The following is a 21,146-nucleotide window of genomic DNA, read 5'->3' on the forward strand; positions in this document are numbered from 1 at the left end:
GACGGAAATGGGTCGAAACCCTAGGATGGAGAAGTGGCTGTCGTTTGGGTTTCTTAGAGAATGAGAGAAAAATGAAATAAAAGAAAATCAGATTTTTCTTTTATAACACAGCTAAGGGCATACTTGTAATTTCCCCCTTATTTCTAGTTTCGATCGTAACTTAACTATTCGGACTCAGAAAACGACAAACGAATATACCATTTCGAGTAATTTTTTGATTCGGATCTAATGGTGTCATCAAATCTTTTCGATTCTCGCTCTAACGAAATTCCACTATTTTGGGTCCCACTTAACACGAAATTCGAGGATTTTATAACTTTTTCCTCCGAACTCGAATTCGAACTTGCTTATAAGCTAATGTATATATTTCGATCCTTTTGAATCTAATGGCGAGGTCGATTTTTCTTAAAATTAATCATAGCAATATTCGAGTATTTTACTCTAAATCTCTTATTCGATATTTCCCTCCAAATCTCACCATTTACTTTCCTCGAGATATGAGTTGAAAATCCGGGGTGTTACATCTCTATACACAAATTCTTGGTCTAAATCCTATATTTTCATATTTGATTCCGAGTAAAAATCTATTCATTGCCAACCATGATTTTTAAATTTTTCCAAGACGTATCGTCCGAGTTAACTCGATATCGGAGCTAAACGAGACTAACTCACAAAGTGTTTTGAGACGACAACGTATTGTGAGATAAGTGAGTCGTCTCGGATAATATTTTTCAATATCTTGGGAGATACAAACGAGACAACATAGAAAATGTTTAACTCACGAGTTAAACAAGACGTATTGGACAAGATTTTGAAAATCTCGTTCGAGTTAACCAAGAAAAATGAGTTAAAGTCTCAACCCTCTATTATTTCAATCCCAATTTGATTTTTCATCTTCTCAATCAAGTGAATAAAAAGAGGCAAGGTTTTGGGAAAAACTTCATTTTCTTCATCTGATTCAAGATGAAATCGAAGTGGATTTGTTTCATCTTCCTCCAAATCAAGTAAGATTTATCTTCTTCCTTAATAGAGCATGAGATTTTTTTTTCAATTTTTTTCTTTCTTTTCAATAATTTGTGTAATGTATATATTAATTTCTAATTTCTAATGATTAAGAGGTGGAAAATGTATTATATTTTAATGGATTACTTAAACATTAAAAATGATGGATGAAGTAGATGGAATTGTGAGATGGGTTAGGGTTTAGGGTATTTTCTTATGGATTGGGGTTTAGTAATTTTTTTTTAAAATTTATTCTAAATTATTTTTATTCATGTAATGTGTAATGTGTATTTTAACTTTTAATTTCTAATAGTTAAAAGGTAGACTTGTGAGATGCGTATTTTAACTTCTAATTTTTAATTTTTTTTATGGATTGTGTAATGTGTATTTTAATTTTTAATTTTTAATGATTAAAAGGTGAACTTGTGAGATGTGTATTTTAACTTCTAATTTCTTATTTTTAATTTTTTTATGGATTGTTTAATGTGTATTTTAATTTTTAATTTCTAATGATTAAAAGGTGGATTTATGAGATGTGTATTTTAACTTCTAAATTTTAATATTTTTTTATGAATTGTGTACTATGTATTTTAATTTCTAATTTCTAATAGTTAAGATGTTGATTTGTGAGAAGTGTATTTTAAATTCTTATTTTTAATTTTTTTTATGAATTGTGTAATATGTATTTTAATTTCTAATTTCTAATGGTTAAGAGATGGATTTGTGAGATATGTATTTTAACTTCTAATTTTTAATTTTTTTATATTAAAAATTGGAAATAACATTTTTAATTAAGAAATTGATTTTGTTAGAAAATAACATTTTTCAATAATAATGAATAATCTTTATTTAAAAAATAATATTTTTTCAAATAAAATATCATTATAGTGAATAATGTGTTGAAAATTTTAATTTTTCATTGCATATGACATCATGTTGTATTTTACTAATATTGATTAATTTTACAACATATTTAATCTATATATTTATTTATAAATTATAAATTGCCTAAAGAATATGACATTAGTTGGTAGCATGGTACTGCATTTGAGGAGAATAAAAGGAAAATAAAATATAATTATTGTAATAAAATAATGAGTGGGGTATTACACGTTTTAAAGAACATTTGTCTTCTAAAATAGAAGAAGTGACGGCTTGTCCAAAATACTTGATTGTTGATGAGGAAACAAATGATAACAAACTCGAAATTAAAAACAGCAAAAAAAAAAAAAAAAACATAATGCAAAGATTACATAAAATATTTGGACTTGGGATTGAGGTTGATGATAGTATACTTATAGACGACTCAAATGATGAGTTGCTCGATTCTGTTGAAAGAAAATAAAATACCCAGATTAGAATGACATGTGATATGAGTCGACAAGAAGACGATCATCGAAGAAGACATTCATTTTCAAGCATCCTTAGTGGTTCTAAAGGTGGGGGTAGAGAACTTGGCATTTCATCTAGGACAATGAAAAAAAGTGAGGGATTATTCTGAACTTTCAGTGTTAGGGATAGTCATGAATTACGAAAAACAGATAAGTAATTTAAAAATACCGAATAAGATTTAAGACTGGCAGAAAAAAATTTACATGATATTTCGAACACAGGATTAGATCCTTATTTGTATAGGTCAAAAGAAACCACATAGAAAAAATTGAAAGGATCAAAAAATGGCAAAAAATTATTAAATAAGGTTGGCTGAGCATTTACAAAGTTTTTTCTCTTCAACTCAGTCTCATTTCATGTAGCCAAGAGTCCATATTTTTAGACTATGGTGGATTCTATTGTAGAGGTAGGGAGTGGCATCAGGTGTCCTATATAATACAAAATTGAAGGAAAATATTTGGATATGGAAGTAAATGAGTTAAGAGATTATATTGGATCTCTTAAAATGAAATGACCAATATATGGTTGTACCGTGATGTGTAATGGGTGGACATCAAAAAATAGGATGTCCATCGTCAACTTTATGATATATTCTGATAGAAATATGATATATAACAAATCAATCAATGCAACTAAAATTACTAAGACATCAGAGTACTTACTTAGATTGATAGAGAATGTAATAGATGAAATCGATGAAAATAATATTATTCAGATTGCGATAGATAATGAATCATCATATCGGACTGTAGGTTTGGATTTAATGTTAAGAAAACATTATATGTATTAGACAACTTGTGCCGCACATACCATCGACCTAATTTTGGAGAACATGGGAAAATTGTTATTATTTACTCGTGTTATTTCAAATGGTCGACAAGTAACTGATTCATATACAATAGTAACAAACTCGTGAGTTTGATGAAAATATTTACTAAGGGGTGTGAATTGTTATGTCCTATGATTACACAATTTACTATGCAATACATTGCTCTTCAAATCCTTATTCGACATCAATCGGCTTTGAAAATCATGTTTGCATCTGATAAATGATTGCGAATAAGACATATAAGGGATAAAAAGAAAGGAGAATTAGCAAACAAGATTTTAGATTTGATCATGCAACGTGAATTCTGAGAGAAGACAGAAGATGTCTGTAAGGTCATAGAATCTTTAGTTAAACTCTTAAAAATTGTTAACCAAGATGTAATTTATGAAGGCATGAGAATAATCAAGCAATCAATAATAGATTCGGTAAGATATCATTAATCGTATATCTAATTGATTGAAAAGAGGTGATCAGATCATCTTAAATCAGATCTTCATATGAAATGTACTAATTATATGTTTTTAATATAATTTAAATATTAATATTTTATTAACATTTTGATATTAAGAATTGATATTGCCATTTATTGCAATATACTATTTAAATCCTCGGTTTCAGTATGATAACTTCTTAATGGAAAGCAATGAATTTTCTCAAGCAATGAAAAATGTTAATAAAAAGTTGGAACCAGATATGATTAATCAAGGCAAGACGATAGATAGACTAGGTATCAATATATACTATTATTAAATAATTCAAAGTTATCTTAAAAATTTTGTATTTATAATTTAATTATAGTATATAAACTTTTTTTATATCATTTTTGAATCATTCTTTGCATTTTAAATATATTAAATTATTTATTGACGCAACGGGGGAGTTCGGTAATGCTCTAACTAGAAACATGAGTAAACTTCTTTACTGGTAATATATAAATAATAATAATAATTTATACAATAACAAATACTAAGTATTTAATATTTTTTTTCTTCTTATCAACTGATTGGTGTTATAATTATGGTCATAATGCATTTGACCTAAAAAAAGTAGCGATTAAAGTCTTAAGTCAGACTTACTCGTCTTCAGGCTGTGAAAGAAATTTGAGTACCTTTTATTTTAATCCACACTCGTCCTCGTAATAAACTCAAAATAGAAAAGTTAGGGAAGTTGGTGTTTGCACATTATAACATGAGATTACGAGTTCGCAATATCATGAACCGTAAATCAAAAGATAATTATTGCAATCCTATTGATCTAGATTCCAAATTTGAGCATGATGACGTATTAGACCAATGGTTGAGAGAGACAGAAGATCCTTTGATAGATAATAACGACTTGTCTTGGTTGAATAAGGAGATTGGTACCCAACTTGACACAGGTACAAGTAGATCTCCATCTCTAAATGGTGGTAACGATGATGATGGAGATGATCAAGAGACATAAAATAGAATATAGAATGATAGTGAATCTGATAACGTGATCACAACACAAGATATCAACCATAATACTAGGCCATTCGAAGAGAGACACGAGAGATTGGTCAAATTGATAGAGTTTTGTAGCGATGATGATAATGAAACTTAGACTCAATATTATGGTGGCGGTGATAGAAGTTATGATCATTATGGATACCTCCAAGAGACGGGTATAAACGAGAATGACGCATCCAACAACTATGGTATGTTTGGGTATGAACATTCTTATTCATAACATGGACAAACAAGCTCAAACTATAAACAAGGGGAACAGAGTCATACCAACACGAGCGACACCACAACTGACGCCTTTACTTCTTTTTTCTTCCCTAAAGACTATCGATCTTATCCGTACTACGAGGAACAAAAAGAGTACATTGACTTAAAATTACTTTTATGTGATTGTATTTTGTATTATGTGATTTTAACTTATTATCAAATATATTTAATTAATCATTTTTTAATTCATATTTTTGTTCAAAAAATCTTTTGTAGGTGAGTGGGTTACATATTCTATTGGACATCGGTGCAAATTTCAACTCATGTCATTGTGACACTTCTCTTCCATGGTTTCTATTTTTACAAATCTTTCTTAGTTAATATTTGCCTTGGATTTGAATTACCTTAAACTCAAATTGAGTGTTATATTAGTATTTAAATTATTTTTACATGTATGAATTTACTTATTATCATGTATTTGCATTTTATCGAATTACAATTAGTGTTTTGATTGATATTTTTGATGGTAAGTTTGATGCTCTTTAAAAATTATGTTTGAAAACAAGTTTGGTCCATTTGTGCAATGAAAATGAAACATACGTAATAATGTAAATATTTAATTTATTTATTTTGATAAGTATATTATGATTTTTTTTAATTATATATTTTTTTGGATTCATTTTTTAATAGGAATCATTTTTGAATTTTTTCAGAATTTTTAAATTGTTAAAAACCATTGTCTCAATGTTGAATGAGACAACTCGAACAAGATGAGACATATCGTCCAAGTTAACTTGGTATCAGAGCTGAACGAGATGAGATACCGAGTTTAAAAACCATGTTGCTAGCCCTACATCTATGCATACTCGTGATCGTGCAGGCAGAACTAGCATTATATAGGTTTAAACATGGTTTTTAAACTCGTCCCGAGATCGAGACGTATCGCCTAACTTAACTCGGTATCGGAGTTGAACGAGACCAACTTATAAAGTATTTTGAGACAATTGCGTATCATGAGATAAACGAGTTGTCTCGGACGATATTTTCCAATATCTCGGGCGATAAAAATGAGACAACGTAGAAAATGATTAACTCACAAGTTAAACGGGATATATCGGATGATATTTTCAAAGTCTCGTTCGAGTTAATCGAGACAAACGAGTTAAAGTCTGAACCTTTTATTACTTTACCCCTAAATCAATTTTTTTTAATTATATATATTTTTTTGTTCATTTTTTAATAAGAATCATTTCTAAATTTTTATAAAATTATTCAGATATTTTAAATGATAAAAAATCATTGTCTTAATGTCAAACGAGACAATTCGAACGAGGCAAGACGTATCATTCAAGTCAACTCGGTATCGGACCTGAACGAGAGGAAACGTGATAACGAGTTTAAAAATCATGGGTTTAAAGCCAAGGTGAAACCAGGAAGGGTATTTAGGTAAATGTATAATCTATTTTGTCCAAATTTCATTGAAGCCTTATCTTTTCCCCCTCGTTTTGACCACCAACTGAAGAAGCTCAGTAGAGCATTCTCTTTCCTACTTCAATTGTGGAAGCTTCACTCTTTTCAGTATCTTTTAAATTAAATTCTTCAAAAATATCAAAAAACCTTTAAAATGGCGACCTCTCTATGCTTCACTCGTGTAATTTCCTTCAATTCTCCAAATAAACCAGGTATTTCCCTCATCTATCCTTTCTCTCCCTCAATTCTGAACCCTAAATTGTAAGAAAGTTCATCTTCAAGAACTGTAATCTCGATTTATTTTCTTATCTATTACCTTCTTTGAATTTTTTTTTCTTATTAATATCATTGTATTAGGGATCTTAATCGGCGCCTCAACAAGTGTTCCAAAAGTTCTTCGAATCGACAGCGCCTTGTTTCGGAGCTCTCGAATTGCTAAATCTCACTCCATTGAGGTCAAGGTTAGGATTTTTACTGTGATTTTCACTCAAAATTCTAGCTTTCACTTCTTTAAATAAAAAAAATTTCATGGTTTTTCTCGTCAAATGGATTCTGGTTTGGAATTGATCCGTGCGTTAAGTTCTATCTATTGAACCCAGCTTATCGACCAAAAAAATTTAAAATTTTGCTAATTTTTATTTTACTAGTAGTTTTAGAATTTGTGGGTTTTGTTTTTCAGGCTGGAGATAGTAATCCAACCACGAAATCGACTAGCATAGTCTGTGGCAATTGTGATGGAAATGGTAAGAGAATTCTTGTGAACTAAGTAAAGTTTAATATTTATATGTTTTACATGAGCATTCATGTCCATATTATTACGGGTTTCAATGGATACCTGATAAGAAAATTGAAACAAAAAAAGTATTCTTGTTTTCTTGTGATTGGATACGTTTTTTAATATTTAAGTAAAAGATAAAATTTATCCATTTATGTTAAAAAAAATAAAAATTACGTACATGGGATACATTATATGGACCTCAATATAATTTTACCTTTACATTGATTATAATTTGAATTGAACTGGGCTAGAATATTCATATATTTAATGGAGTTATTTCTCTTCTCTATGTGAAGTATGAGTTATAATCTCCTTTTTATTTTATTTTATATAAATGTATCTCTATCTTGGATCATAACCTGTAGCATTGATAATAATTTTTACTGGGCTAAAGTTTAGTTGGGGTTCAATAAGGAATTATAATATTATTGATTTTTTTAAAAAGGGAAATAATGGACATCCCATGGTTGTGCGACAAATAGGAAATTCTATGAAAATTGCAAGATTTATGATACCAAAGCATGTTGAATCTTATGAACATTAATTCCCGGTTCTTCTCTTCATCATGAGGTAGGTAGTTGGGAGTTTTTAAGTTATGGAACTCATGCTTAAGCTCTTTGTTATTACTGGGTAGGAAGTTCTTGGAAGCAGGTCCCTCAGACCTGTTTGACATCACCTAGTCTTTTGATGGTCAGTTTGTTAATCCAAATTTTGGTATGTACTATCATCTCATTATTTTTAACTCCCGTCAAAATTGGGTTTACTTTGGAAGGTTGTGATTTTGCAACTTTGTTAGGACTTTGGAGCCCACCTCTTTGATTGCCAAGTTTTGGACATACTTTCTTTGTTTCATTTTCCATGTCTGAACTGAGATGTTTCCTTGACTAGAATCTTGTGGTCAAAGATTGATGTTTTCCATTCTTGGAGCTAGGGGATGTATTTAAGTCTTTAATTTATTTAAATGGTTTGCTTAAGAGCTAGGACTAGGGGTGTCAATTGAGCCAGTTGGCCCGCTAACCCAGTCTGCCTCAAAGCCTTGATCCTGAGACCTCAATGGTATGGACAGGCTAAAAAATTTTCTATCCTTTAAATCAGGGTCGGGCTAGGTTCCTAAAAATGCCTTGGCTGTTCCCACTAGTATATTTTAGATGTATATATAAATAGATGTATGATTTTATGATAAAAGACAACTACACTAAATTTTAAACAATAAGTTTACTTTCATCTCTAACTATTTCTCAATTAGGACAGATATTGGACCTTTATTTTGATGAAAAACAATGTCACACAATTCCAAATGATTCCAAAAAAATGCAGGAATTTAATTTTTCATAGAAACCCAAAAGCAATGCGAACCTGACTTGGCCGTCAGGCCCGAGCTTGGGCATATCCAGCTTAGAACTAATAGTAATTACTTATAAAAAAAAAACCAAAAAAACTAATAGGAATAAAAGGCTAGTCTAAGGTATAGCTCGCCTTTTTAGGCCTCAATCAAACTAGGCTAAAACCCATCCATTGACAACCTTAGCTAGAACTATTTATTTTCATAGTGATCAGTATCTCATTGTCGATGAGTTTCCCAATAAGGTCAGCACTTTTAGATTGTTTGGAGTGAGCATCTACTTGGGTAGCCTATGAGATTTCTCCGTGGGCGTGCTCAATCATGTGTTCTGATCCTTGACCTTATAATCATGAAAAACTTGATTAGGTCAGTGGAAGGATTCAACTCAAACATACAAATAGAAACTGTAAGTCTATTGATAGACAACATCAGTTACAATATATAAAAGCTTTGAAGATCAATTACAAGATAAAAGGGAAAATAAAAGCATAAAAGGGATTTTTTTGGTAAATGATTCCAATCCAAAGATGTTAGAGAGCTTCTTAACTTAATATTATTGAGGAACAAATCGACCAGTCGGGGATACAATCAACTCAAATTAGAGGAGTACCACACTCACTCTCGTATTCCTTTCCATAAGGGATGAACTTCCAAATATTCTACAGGAAGTATGGTGTTTACAAGGGACATAGCCCAACCAAATCAGAACTCTATATTTTTCCCATGCATGAATGGAACATCCCTCCTCCCCCCTTCTCTTGCTCTTCTATGGTTTTTTTTTTTTTTGGCTTTAACCCCCAACCACTTGTAGTAGTTGCAAAATAAAGTAACTCTCACCTGCCTACCTCCTTTAACAATATTCTCTTCTCAAGCATTGATACAATTTCCAATAGATGCACTAGAATACTTAAGTAATAACGCTACTTAGCGGAGATCGGGTCAAGGCGATTTTAATGTGCCACGTGCATAATCAATTTGATAAAAATCACATGCACAAGTAAATTTCCAAAATGGTAAATATCACAACACACATAATGTAATGACTTGAAAATCCTAAAATATATCTTGTGGAAAGAATTTTAGATCCGTACATTGATTTAAAAGTATGAATTCTTATAGAGCATGTTGAATTTGAACTATTCTGAAATACTACATATGATTAAATATGATTTATTTGAGTTAATTTTTTTATTTTAGAATTATTTATGAATGTTAATGAATTAAATTATAAATTGAATGACATTTTCTTTACTTTTTCATGAACAATATTTGAATTAATGTTAAATAATATTGAAATTAAATTTTATGTTACGTAAAATAATTTACTTTCCTAAATCACATATTTGTATTTATTCACTTTGTATAAATTTTAAGTTCTCCTTGGGTGTACATCGTATTCACTTTTTATGAATTTATATATATATATATATATTTAAGAGATACTCTATTGCCAAACCAACTTTTGCTAACGCCACTCCAATTCAGAATTTTCCCATATCCAAATTCAGATTTGGGTATACTATTCCAAAACATGCATTTTGAGTGAATTTGTCACTTGTATAATCAATGAATTCGTTGGTATATCTACGAATCCGTAGATATTAAAAGTGATCGATGAACTCACGCATTCATAGGTTATAAAAATGATGAATATATATTTTGGAAATTAAAATGAACAGTGTACTGAACTTAGAATTTTATCATATTCAGTGTAGCATGAAATAGAGATTCATACTAGGTAAATCACCAAAGAATGGCACCCATCTTGAAGTGACGTTAGCAAAAGTTGGTGTGACAATAACATTTCTTATATTTAATTATAATAAATAAAAATTGGTTTAACCAAATTGAACGCGGGTCAGAGCTCGATCCGATCAGTGGAGCAAAATTTCGGTCCGGTTTTTTAAACATTGTTCTATAATAGGGTCCAATGATGTTGGGCGCTTGAGTATCCAGCGAAGGGCTAATAAGATGGAAAAACGAAATCCTGTAAGCCAATGGAATATAGTTATAGATTGATCCATAGAATCCCGCGAAAAAAACTGAACCACAACAATCCCTGAAAAATCGAAAATGGTGAGCGCTGTCTTATTGAATCCTCCCTTTCTCCTCACTTCAAGAAGTAAGTGTTTCTACGATTCCAATTCAATTCCATCTCCCCAAACATTTTTCAGCTTAAGGCACTCTGTTTGGGTATCTTTTTTTCGCACCAAAAGGATCTTTAAAGCAATCCAAACAAGCCCTAATTTTTCAAATTTGAGTTAAGCAGATATTGACCTGACTAGAATTTCTGTGTGTTTGATCTTCAAAATGCAGTTGACATTTCAATTATCTTGTGTAAAATTTGAAATAAAAATCCTTTCTTTTTTTTTTTTTTTTTTACAATTTATAATTTCAGTACATTAAATAATCGATTTTGAATGTTTGTTTGAGAAATTATCTACCGTATTATCTGTTATTTTGAACAGATAGAGAAGTGAGAGGATGTAGAAGGGATATCCAGAGCCCATTCTTTGGAAAAATTGTAAGTGAAAAATGTTTTTTAAAAAGGGAGATTCATCGAAGCTCTAGAGGAAATGTCGTGGTTGCATCAATGGTAACTAACACTTCACTTCTCCATGTGCATATATCTTCTGTTTGTTGATTCCTTTGTGGTTAGGTTTGTAATCTGTATGAAGCAACAAGCAAGTTATGGTTTTTGGTCTGATTGGAGATTTTAAGTTGGTACTTGGACCATGGTCTAATTGAGCTGGCTGGCTTGTGTTAGAGAATAAGATGCATTGTATAAAGGTACATGAGATTCACTATATCATCGACAGTGTATCTCATAAAAAATGGAAGGTTGTCGATGCCCAGTTTTTATTATGTGCATGGAGGATAAGGTCTTTATGCACGTCACGTGCCAAATGGTATTTAGGTAGTACCACCACCACGTTTCATGGCTATTTAGTGTTGGTATTGCATCGGATTTTGATTGCCTCTATATGGCCATGGCCTATGGTGTCTCAGGTGAGTGACGCCTCGGGTAGAACTTGAATGTTCCATGCTGCTTGAGGAGGAGAGAGAGCAATTCATGAGGTTTGTTCACGGGATTCGTCCAAAGTCTGGACTACGTCCCTAGGCTTCGGAGAGCTATTCACTATTCTTGAAGTTATTACAATGTTACAATATTATATGAGAGAGGGAGAAAGTCCCTTGAGAGAGAAGTAAGCTAGAGATAGACAGAGTGAAGCCCGGTAAGAGAGCCAAGTGGGAGAGCTAGGTTAAAAAGGAGTGGTGAGATCCAAAAATCCCCTTCTTCATTGTTACTTTCTTTTATTTATAGGACCTTTTCTGACCCTCAAGAGGGAATCGGCTATTGCCACCTATCCTTCCCCTTTTCTTATCCATGCTCCCAAACACTACTTCTGCAACGTCGATCTTGCGCCACAAACATCACTCCACACATCATGCTTGTCAGGACCTTGTTGGAACGGATTTAGGTGACATTTTGTAGAGGGAACAAGGTAGTAAGGCCTTTGGTGCTTCTTGAGCATGAGTCATCGTGTTGGTGCCGACTGGAGGCTTCGACGCTTATGCCTTCTTATCTTTCATTCATTCGTCATGTCTCTGAGATGGGTGCCACCTCATTGCCTAGTCATTTGGCTCAAAACCCATCATCCACATTTAGCCCCCTACTTGTGAGCTAGGACATTTAGCGTCCTTTTATTCTTCCCATCGAACATGTATTCTTGTGTAGGCCATTTTCTTTATTCAGTTTGAACTGAGTATAATAGTGACTGAATTATTACGTCTTCTTGATTGTGCACCTTAGAGCCAATAGGTGTTGTGTGGCACAAAGATGACTCAAATGTCATATTCATAGTATAAACACTACAATGAGGGTACGGGTGCATGAAGAAGATGTTATTGCAGCAAGCATAGCTTGAATGTCATGAGGGCGGTGCAAGAATCATGAAGGCGATGTTGGAACTGTGAAAATAGCATGGGAACCACAAGTATGACATCAGAGTTGTGAGGATGGCATTAAAGCCACAAAGACGACGTCAGACCCATGAGAATGGTGTGAGAGCCATAAACAAGACATAAGAATCGTAAGCATGACATAAGAGCCATAAACACGATATTTGAGTTGTAAGGATGACATGAGAGCCACAAGCAAGACATTGGAGTCGTAAGGATGGCATTAGAGTCATAAAGACAATGTCGGAACTGTGAGGATGGTGTGAGAGCCACAAGCATGACATCAGAGTCATAAGGATGGCATGAAGTTTGAGGTTACAAGCACTTGGTTGTTTCATTTTAGCACCGAGACCAAACACGACAATAGTACCACAACTTGTATCGATGTTGCAAAAATGAGGCTTTGGCACTGTGACCCATTTTGTGTTGTAACCCTTTGGCTAGCCTAACACATGTGTTAAAGGTGACATGCGATGTTTTGGCGTCGTGACTAAACTTGGCGATAAAGCAAGTTTGGTATGAATTGTGTTTATGTTATTACGTGACCCTTCGGCATCGTGAGTGCACATGGAGGTAGTCTAAGCATTGTTTGACGGCTTATGTCTTTGGCACAATGAACCTTTGGCATCGCGAGTGCACACAGAGGTAGTGTAAGTGTGTCTTGATAACTTATGTCTTTAGCACTATGAACCTTCAACACCGTGAGTGCACAAGAAGGTAGTATAAGTGTGGCCTCAAGGCTTTTGTCTTCAGTACTATGAACCTTCGATGCCGAGATTGCACACAGAGGTAGTATAAGTGTGGCTTGACAGTGTATGTCTTCGGCACCGTGAGTGCACACGGAAGTAATGTAAGAGAGAGCCATTCACTATTCTTGGAGTTATTACAATGTTACAATATTACATGAGAAAGGGAGAAAGCCCCCTTGAGGAGAGAAGTAATGCCAAAGATAAACAAAATGAAGCCTGGTGAGAAAGCCAAGTGGGAGAGCTCGATGAGAGAGGAGTGATGAGATCCAAAAACCCCCTTCTTCATTGTCACCTTCTTTTATTTATAGGCTCCTCTCTGACCCTCAAGAAGGAATCAACTATTGCCACTTGTCCTTCCTCGTTTCTTATCCATGCTCCCAAACATTACTTCTTCAATGTCGATCTTGCACTACAAACATCACTCCACGTGTCATGCTTGTCAGGACCTTGTTAGAAGGGCTATAGGTGACATTTTGGAAAGGGAACAAGGTAGTAAGGTCTTCAGCTCTTTTTGAGCATGAGTTATCGTGTTGGCGCTGACTGGAGGCTTCGGCGCTTATGCCATCTTGTCTTTCATTCATTCGTCATGTCTTTGACATGGGTACCAACTCGTTGCCTAGTCGTTAGGCTCAAAACCCATCATCCACAAAGGTTGTGTTGGAGATTGATAAATTTAGAATATAGGGTAAATTACACTTTGACCCCCCCTGTACTTTGGCATAATTCCATGCTGGTCCCCCTAACGTTTTGATAATTGCACTTACCTCCCTTATATTTATCTAAGTGGGTCATTTACCTCCCCTTCCATCTACTTGCTGTCAACCAAGCATTTAAAAAATAATTTTTATTTTTATAAATATCATGTTACCCTTTTTAAAATATTATTTTTCTTGATAAACAAAAATATCCCTTTGAAAAATGGGTTCGTAAGTAAGAATGCAAATGTATAGATGGGGGCATTTTTAATTATCGTTTTAAAAAGTTATTTTTTGTAATAAAAAATAAAATAAAAGGATAAAATAGTAAAATAACATCTGCATTTTGACACTGTTACAGAAAGGGGAGGAAAGTGCAATTATCAAAACATTAGGGGGTCAACATGAAATTATGTCAAACTACAGGAGGTCAAAATGTAATTTATCAATTTGTATTTTCTATATTAGGAATGATTGGTAAGTAATATATTTAAATTTAAATATTAGGAGTGATTTATTTTGATTGATAGTTTTTAGATTAGGTTTACCTTTTATGTCTTGGTTGATGTAATCTCTATAAATACCCTATTAGGGTTTATGTAATGATCATCCAAAAATTCTCAATAAATTCTTTCTACATGGTATTGGAGCCTAAGCTCTATTGAGAGTACAATCTTAATGCATCATTCTTCAGTGATGGTGCCACTGCCATTGCCAAAACTAAATATCTTTTTTCCCCTTTACTATTGTTCTAGTTTTCGTCAATAAGAACCTCACCTCTTTCTATATTTATACAAATCTCCCAAGTTCACACATTCACGTCTCACGATCACATTTTCTTTTTCTATCTAAAATCTCTCCAATGAGAGTTCTTTCATTTAAATCAAACGATCTTACTTTGTACGCTTCTTTTAGAGATCATGACATGCTTAGTCTTAAGTCATCGGGTCCGATAGACTCAAAAAAAGAGTGGGATGTGATAGTGATGCACTTCATAGATAAACAATGACCACAAGAAAGCACAATTGAATTTTGGGCGATTTAATAATATATTACGTACTGAGATTAAGATCAATTATTCAAGGAAACCAGTTGCATATTCCTTTTTCGAACAACCATGCAATTGCACGAGTGTGTTAGAGAATAAGATGCATGAGATACACTGTATCATTGCCAGTGAATTTCATCACAAATGGAAGGTTGTGATGGAGATTGATATATTTAGAATATATCAATTAGTATTTTTTATATTAGGAATGATTGGTAAGTCAGATATTTAAATTTAAATATTATGATTGATTTACGTTAATTATGATTTTTTGGATTAGGCTTATCTTTTATATCTTGGTTGATGTAATCTCTATAAATACCCTATTAGGGTTCATGTAATGATCATCCAAGAATTCTTAATAAACTCTTTCTATAGCTTGGGGCCAGTACAGAGTTGAGCAACAAGTTCTCCTCTTCAAGTCATCAGGTCTTCTTGCATGTTTTTCAGGTTGGAAGAAAGGCTCAGAAAAGAGAAACTGTGGTTCCTGACCCAGATTATCGAATTCCGGTTGTCTTACTTGGTGAGTTACATCCAATTATTTTCAGATTATGGTCCATTTGCTTATGTAGGTAGTTTTCAATGATTATGGTTCAATTGCCTATGAACTGTATATTGGCATACGCTTTCGAAATTGAACTTCACTTCATCAAGAATTGCTTATGTAAGTAGTTTTCAATGGTTATGGTTCAATTGCCTATGAACTGTATATTAGCATATCCTTTCGAAATTGAACTTCACTTCATCAGGAATTGTGGTCATGCTCATGCACCCCCCTTTTCTAATCTCTCACTTTAGCAAACAACCTAATTTTATTCACGTTAATCTTTATAAAAAAGGACATTTTATGGGAAAAGGACAGAGATATGCATTGAAATGGCATATCTGTTTATCTTTTGTGAATCCTTATTTTTTTAAATAGTTAATGTTGTGATGGGAGAGTGTTAAGACATGTTTTACGATCCTTTAACTGGTGTAGCTACTCCCCACCTTGGGAATTTTTGGGGATGCAAAGTGTGTGGGCTGGGTTGGGTCAGCATCTAATCCAAGCCCATTCTGACCTTTAAAACACTCAATCTAAGCCCAACTCAAGATGACTTTGGGATATATTGAGTCAGGTTGGGTTGGTTGGCTTGCAATTTTACTATGGATGTGTCACCTTATATTGTCAATATTATTTGGAGAATTTAATTAGTACTCCATTAATCCTCCCCCGATCATTTTGAAATATCTACACTCCATATTGCTTAAAGGGTTACTTAGGAGAATTTTGAGATTATAATAATCAAAAGAGGTAAAACTTAGAAGTAGAGTGATAGTTGTAATTTGTAAGAGAAACTCAGAAATGTAAATGTTTATTTTATGTTATATGCATAGTGATTGTGGTTGGGTTGCCCAATGCCTTAGCTCAAGCCCAACACAGATTTTGGTCGGACAAAATAATCTCAACACAAGAGTAAGCCAAGCCTGGAATATGCCAACCCAAGTCTAGCCAAGTTCAGGCGCGAGGTCACGTTTGACTTGGCCAAGTCACACCCCTAGGAATTACTTTTTGATCCCTTGGTTCAAAAACATGGGATTCAGACTCAATGCTTTCTCATTTCAAATAACTTGGCTTGGGGAATTCCAGTAGTTGGTGAGCCGAATCCAATCTGAAACTTGAGAACTGTCAAAGCTCGGAGTATATAGTATCGACCCCATTTGCTTGGAAAGATATGGTGTTGCTCATTTAGTTTCTGATTTCAATAGTTAATGGAAACAGGCCTATCTGGTGGACTAGCATATACTGATAATCTATTAGCAGCTGCACCGGTTGGTCTCCTTGGTTTGCTCCTATTATTCCAGGTATGATTAAGAGGACTGTATGTAATATCCTTTTTAACTTGGACCTTATATGGCACCACTAGTGTTTTACAACTCGTCATTGATAAAAATCCGTTCTTCTTCTGATGGACTTGACACACTAATTGTTGCAGGAACAACTTTTAGAGGGGTTTGATTATTGATTTTCAGCATTAATGCTATAATTACAACTTCACATTCTTATATATACTATTTTATTGTATGTAGTTACTTTTTATAGGTTATTCATATGTACATTGTTAGATCACTTATTACCATTGTGCTTTCTTTCTTTCTTTTTTCCTTCTTGAACTATCTAATTTCCTTGTCTCCTGTTTTCAGACAACTAGAGTTAGATTCGTATTTGATGAAGAGGCCCTGGTTAGTTCACTCTGTCTTCTGAATTAAAAAGTGTTAATTTTTTACATGTTGAAACTACAACCTAAAAGTTTGAAAATTTAGCATATATGCATGTTTTTATTTTGCATATTTGATAATGCTAGAGCCGTTTTATAAAATCTTAAAAGATAAGATGATTAGCTCCAACTTCATGAATTTGGTCTTACTTGTGATGGGTCCTACTAGCCTGACTTATTCAAACTAGAGAAATTGTTGTGAACTGTTGTACAAATTTACCTTCGAGCTTATGTTCTTGCAGTTCCAATACTCAAATATCTTAGCTTCTATTTCAGGATTAGTTTGTATCCACTAGATTAGTTTGGAGACATTTACGATCTAGTTGAATTGTTGTCAAGTTTGACTTGATTTTCAGGCTTTTAACCTTGATCAGGAAACCAAATCTGAAGCTTTAAGTCTACTTTTCCAATGGCATAACCGATACTTAAATCATTTCCTGTTTTGAACTTATTTTTTGTGGTTTAGGAGGTAAAAGTAGGAGAGCAGCTTCAGGAATCAGGCGAAAATGTGTTTGTTGGTGGAAAAAATCGTTGGAAGTGAGTATGCTCTATGGTACAATTAAATGCTTAAATAAAGTAAGGGTAAGTGGGCTTACGTATTTATCCTTGTACAGATATTCTACATTTGTAAATTGGGAGCTCTGGTGGCCAAATTTTCCAATTTTGGTTTATTTTAAGGAGACACAAACAAAGCCTGAAGGACAAGTACACTTCTTTCCAGTAATTTTTGTAAGTACCCAGAGAGGCATAATGTATTTATAAATTTCCTTTCTGTATCGCAGGAAACCATCTTACGATTCCAATTTTCGTACCTCTCTTATGAAATTCTTCCAATGTGCTGCTTTTTTTTCTTCTTTCTTTCTTCACGTTGTTCTTTTATATTGTGTATAGAACGGTAAGCAACTTTACGATGTTATGGTGGAACGAGCTGGCCCATCAAAGACAAGTGGACCCCAACAGTCCTAAAGGTTTAAATTTGGTGATTTGTGCTGTCTTGCCACGCAATCCCACAGCGGACAATCCAGGACAGTGAGGTATGTAGTTCTGGACGTTCGGTTCAATTTGTAAATTCATTTTCAACTGTTGTTGGAGGTTATCAAATTGTTGAGAACTATATCAATCTTGTATATGCTTTCTGAAAGCGATGAATACTGTTTTCAATAAGAGAATAAAGCTGGTTTCATTTGTCGCTTACTCTAATGGATTCCCACTGAAAGCCAAAATAAAAAAGCAGGCCTAAAGCCAAAGCTGCCCGGACCCTGTTTTGGCTTTTGGCTTTTTGCTTTTGTGGGAATCTGGACAGAACATTACAAGAAATGAGATTTTGTTCCGAAATGTCAATATTTTTAAATTAATGACCAATATACCCCCAAGTGTATTTCAAGGGTTTTAAGTTTGTGACCAAAATGTTCACAAAGCACACCACAAAATTGATGTTGCAAGCACAATTCATTTGGAAGTGACTATTAACACTCGTATTGAAAGCAAAGCTGTTCATCAAATTAGGCCGAAAATGATAATATGGATGGCATGAAAAGCGCCAATTTTAAAACGGAAAATGAAACGTGGTGTGTGTCAATTTTTATTTAAGATTACTATGATTCTGTTTTTTTAATGGTATTTAATATCATATATTTTGTTACATATGCTGGTGATTACTGAGGGATTAGGTTTGATCCATCTTTACAGGGTGTTGGAAGCTATGGAGTTTCTGAACTAATGGAAAAGAAGATCAAGAGAACATTTCATAAGTATTTTGGCTAACATTAGTATATTTTGTATAGTTATATTACATAATTGTTATTTTCAGTATAGCATTCCTTCTCAACTAATATTAGGTTGTTTTTTTAGTGTGCATATTTTGTAATGCAAGGCCCTATATAGTTGCATCAATATTTTTTCTTGGAGGGTACTTTCTACTAATAGGTGGCAACTTGTATCATCTAAAATAATTTTTCATTAAAATATTTTCTTTTACAAATGGACATAGTGTTCCTTCCAATATGTAAATTGGAACATTGAGATGGGAAAATTAACCCCTAAATTAAGAAACATAAATTCTCTGTCAATCTCAGCATTCCTTGATACATACAAATGAGCAACTTTTAATCGAGAAAAGTCCAAATAAAAATGAAGGTAGTAGTTGTGTAACGAAGATGATAGACTCATAAATGGATTTTCTTTGCTTGGGAGAATAAATTTTCGAAAAATCAATTATGATTATTGCTTTTTATACATCAAACAACTTAACTAGTATTATTTTATGACAAAAAGGCCATTCGGAAGGGTTGTTTGTATTCTTATTTATCTAATTTTTATGGCTTTGCTCAATTGAGAATTATATAGAGAAAATATTATTAAGAATTCTTGTGATTTCGAGATTTGTCATTTGAAATTGGTGGTTTAGGAGGTCTGATATCCTTCGAATGAGGTCGTTCTTAATCTTCTACAAAAAAATTCAACAACACCTCTATGGATCGGGGATTTCAAAATTTACCTAATGAGATAAATATCTATTTAACATGTAAGTATCATTCGGCCACCCTATTTTTCCATACACACATCTCATTCTCTAATTATACATTATACATATAATTTTCTCAATTTATTTCTACATTATACAATCGTAAAAAAAATTATATATCCAGTACCACATTATACTATCAAACCCACCTTGCGATCATCAGCATTGTTGCTAACTTGACATTGTTTGAGATCAAATGCCACCTTTGGCTCATCTACATACATAAAGTACTATGGTGGGATGAATTTTTGAAAAAAAAAAAAAAAAAAACTGTAAGTAATCAATCAAATAAGAGGATTCATAATGCAAACAAAATATGCAAAGTTTAAGGTAAATTTCTAAATACAAATATACATTTAAATAATCCGTATGTCAACTATCAATACAATGAGCAAATTTGAAAAAAATAATTATGTTTTGAAGACGGCTCTAAAGAAAAATCACATTTCTGATTTGAATTAAAGACAAAACACATCAAAATGTCAAAATTTATACAAAACTAAAATCCAATGGAGACTAAAGTGCAAAGCTAAATTATCTGAAATGTCTGGAACTGATTAAAATAACTGGACATACATTTATAGAACTTAAGATTTTCCTGGTGAAATCTTACCTATAAAATTATTTTTGTTTTAAAGTTCTCATAGTGGAAATTCCATGCCTCCCCCCAATGTTTATAATTGCTCCAAATTGCGAGAAGGTCCCTCAAAAGAATGTTCCCCACCCTACCGACCTTGAAACTTTCAAGATTTGAAAATAAAAATTCTTTGAAGGCCCCTTATCATAGTAACAAAATTTGGATTAACTTATTATTCAATTTGGATAAATTAGGAAAAAAAATTCAAAGACTATAAAAATGATGTTTTAATGTAGTTTTAAAATAGGTGTATTTTTCATATATACCAAAGATTAAATTTAGATTAAAAATTATAGCACAACCATAAATAAAAAAAAGTTTTTATTCATTAATAAATTGTAAGGTATTGACAGCAAGAGTTAAAAGTTTAAATATGAAATTTGGATACTTTCATCATTGATACCCTAAATCTCAAAGATTTTTAGTAACCAAGTAGTTTAGGATGTTAAGATGTTGCCCCTACTAATTAACACATTTAGAAATAAGTCCCCACGGCATGGTCCATAAGGTAATTTTTCTATCCATTTTTATACGGGCAGATGGCTACAAAGTAGGAGAATTCGAATTAATCAATTTTTTATATTATTAAAAAAATCAACGATTTAATGGCGTGGGCCAACAAATCTGCATATTTATCTAAAAATTCAACGAATTTTGTTAATATGCACCTTATACATTCAAAGTTCCACAAAAAATAAAAATTAACTCTTAAGAAATCCCACTCCTACTCATGTTAGAGGTGTTAAAAAAAAATTAAAAGAAATG

The 21,146-nt window shown here is 32.7% G+C and overlaps 1 protein-coding gene across 2 annotated transcripts; it reads left to right on the forward strand.

Moving 5' to 3' along the window:
- The first annotated feature begins 6,405 nt into the window (after nt 1-6,405).
- LOC147389058 (uncharacterized) lies at nt 6,406-19,143 on the forward strand. 2 transcript variants are annotated; one of them, XM_086417999.1, is made up of 11 exons: nt 6,407-6,599; nt 6,745-6,848; nt 7,067-7,130; nt 10,976-11,103; nt 15,413-15,485; nt 16,725-16,807; nt 17,147-17,185; nt 17,687-17,757; nt 17,835-17,949; nt 18,112-18,254; nt 18,910-19,143. In XM_086417999.1, the coding sequence occupies exons 1-10, from the start codon at nt 6,542-6,544 to the stop codon at nt 18,184-18,186; spliced, it is 810 nt and encodes a 269-aa protein (XP_086274125.1). In that variant the 5' UTR covers nt 6,407-6,541; the 3' UTR covers nt 18,187-18,254; nt 18,910-19,143. The 2 variants fall into 2 exon arrangements, with proteins under 2 accessions (XP_086274127.1, XP_086274125.1); XM_086418001.1 differs by lacking the exon at nt 17,147-17,185 and having other exon boundaries at nt 6,406-6,599.
- Nucleotides 19,144-21,146: the final 2,003 nt, after the last annotated feature.

Source organism: Akebia trifoliata, chromosome 12 (assembly GCF_017979445.1).
Source record: "Akebia trifoliata isolate Shusen 1 chromosome 12, ASM1797944v1, whole genome shotgun sequence".
NCBI lineage: Eukaryota > Viridiplantae > Streptophyta > Magnoliopsida > Ranunculales > Lardizabalaceae > Akebia > Akebia trifoliata.

Bases quoted from the DNA above. Each gene is read 5' to 3' on its own strand.
- LOC147389058 (XM_086417999.1), top strand. From the start codon at position 6,542: ATGGCGACCTCTCTATGCTTCACTCGTGTAATTTCCTTCAATTCTCCA. The intron at 15,486-16,724 runs GTGAGTTACATC...TAATGGAAACAG, and splicing joins AATTCCGGTTGTCTTACTTG to GCCTATCTGGTGGACTAGCA. The intron at 17,758-17,834 runs GTGAGTATGCTC...ATCCTTGTACAG, and splicing joins GGTGGAAAAAATCGTTGGAA to ATATTCTACATTTGTAAATT.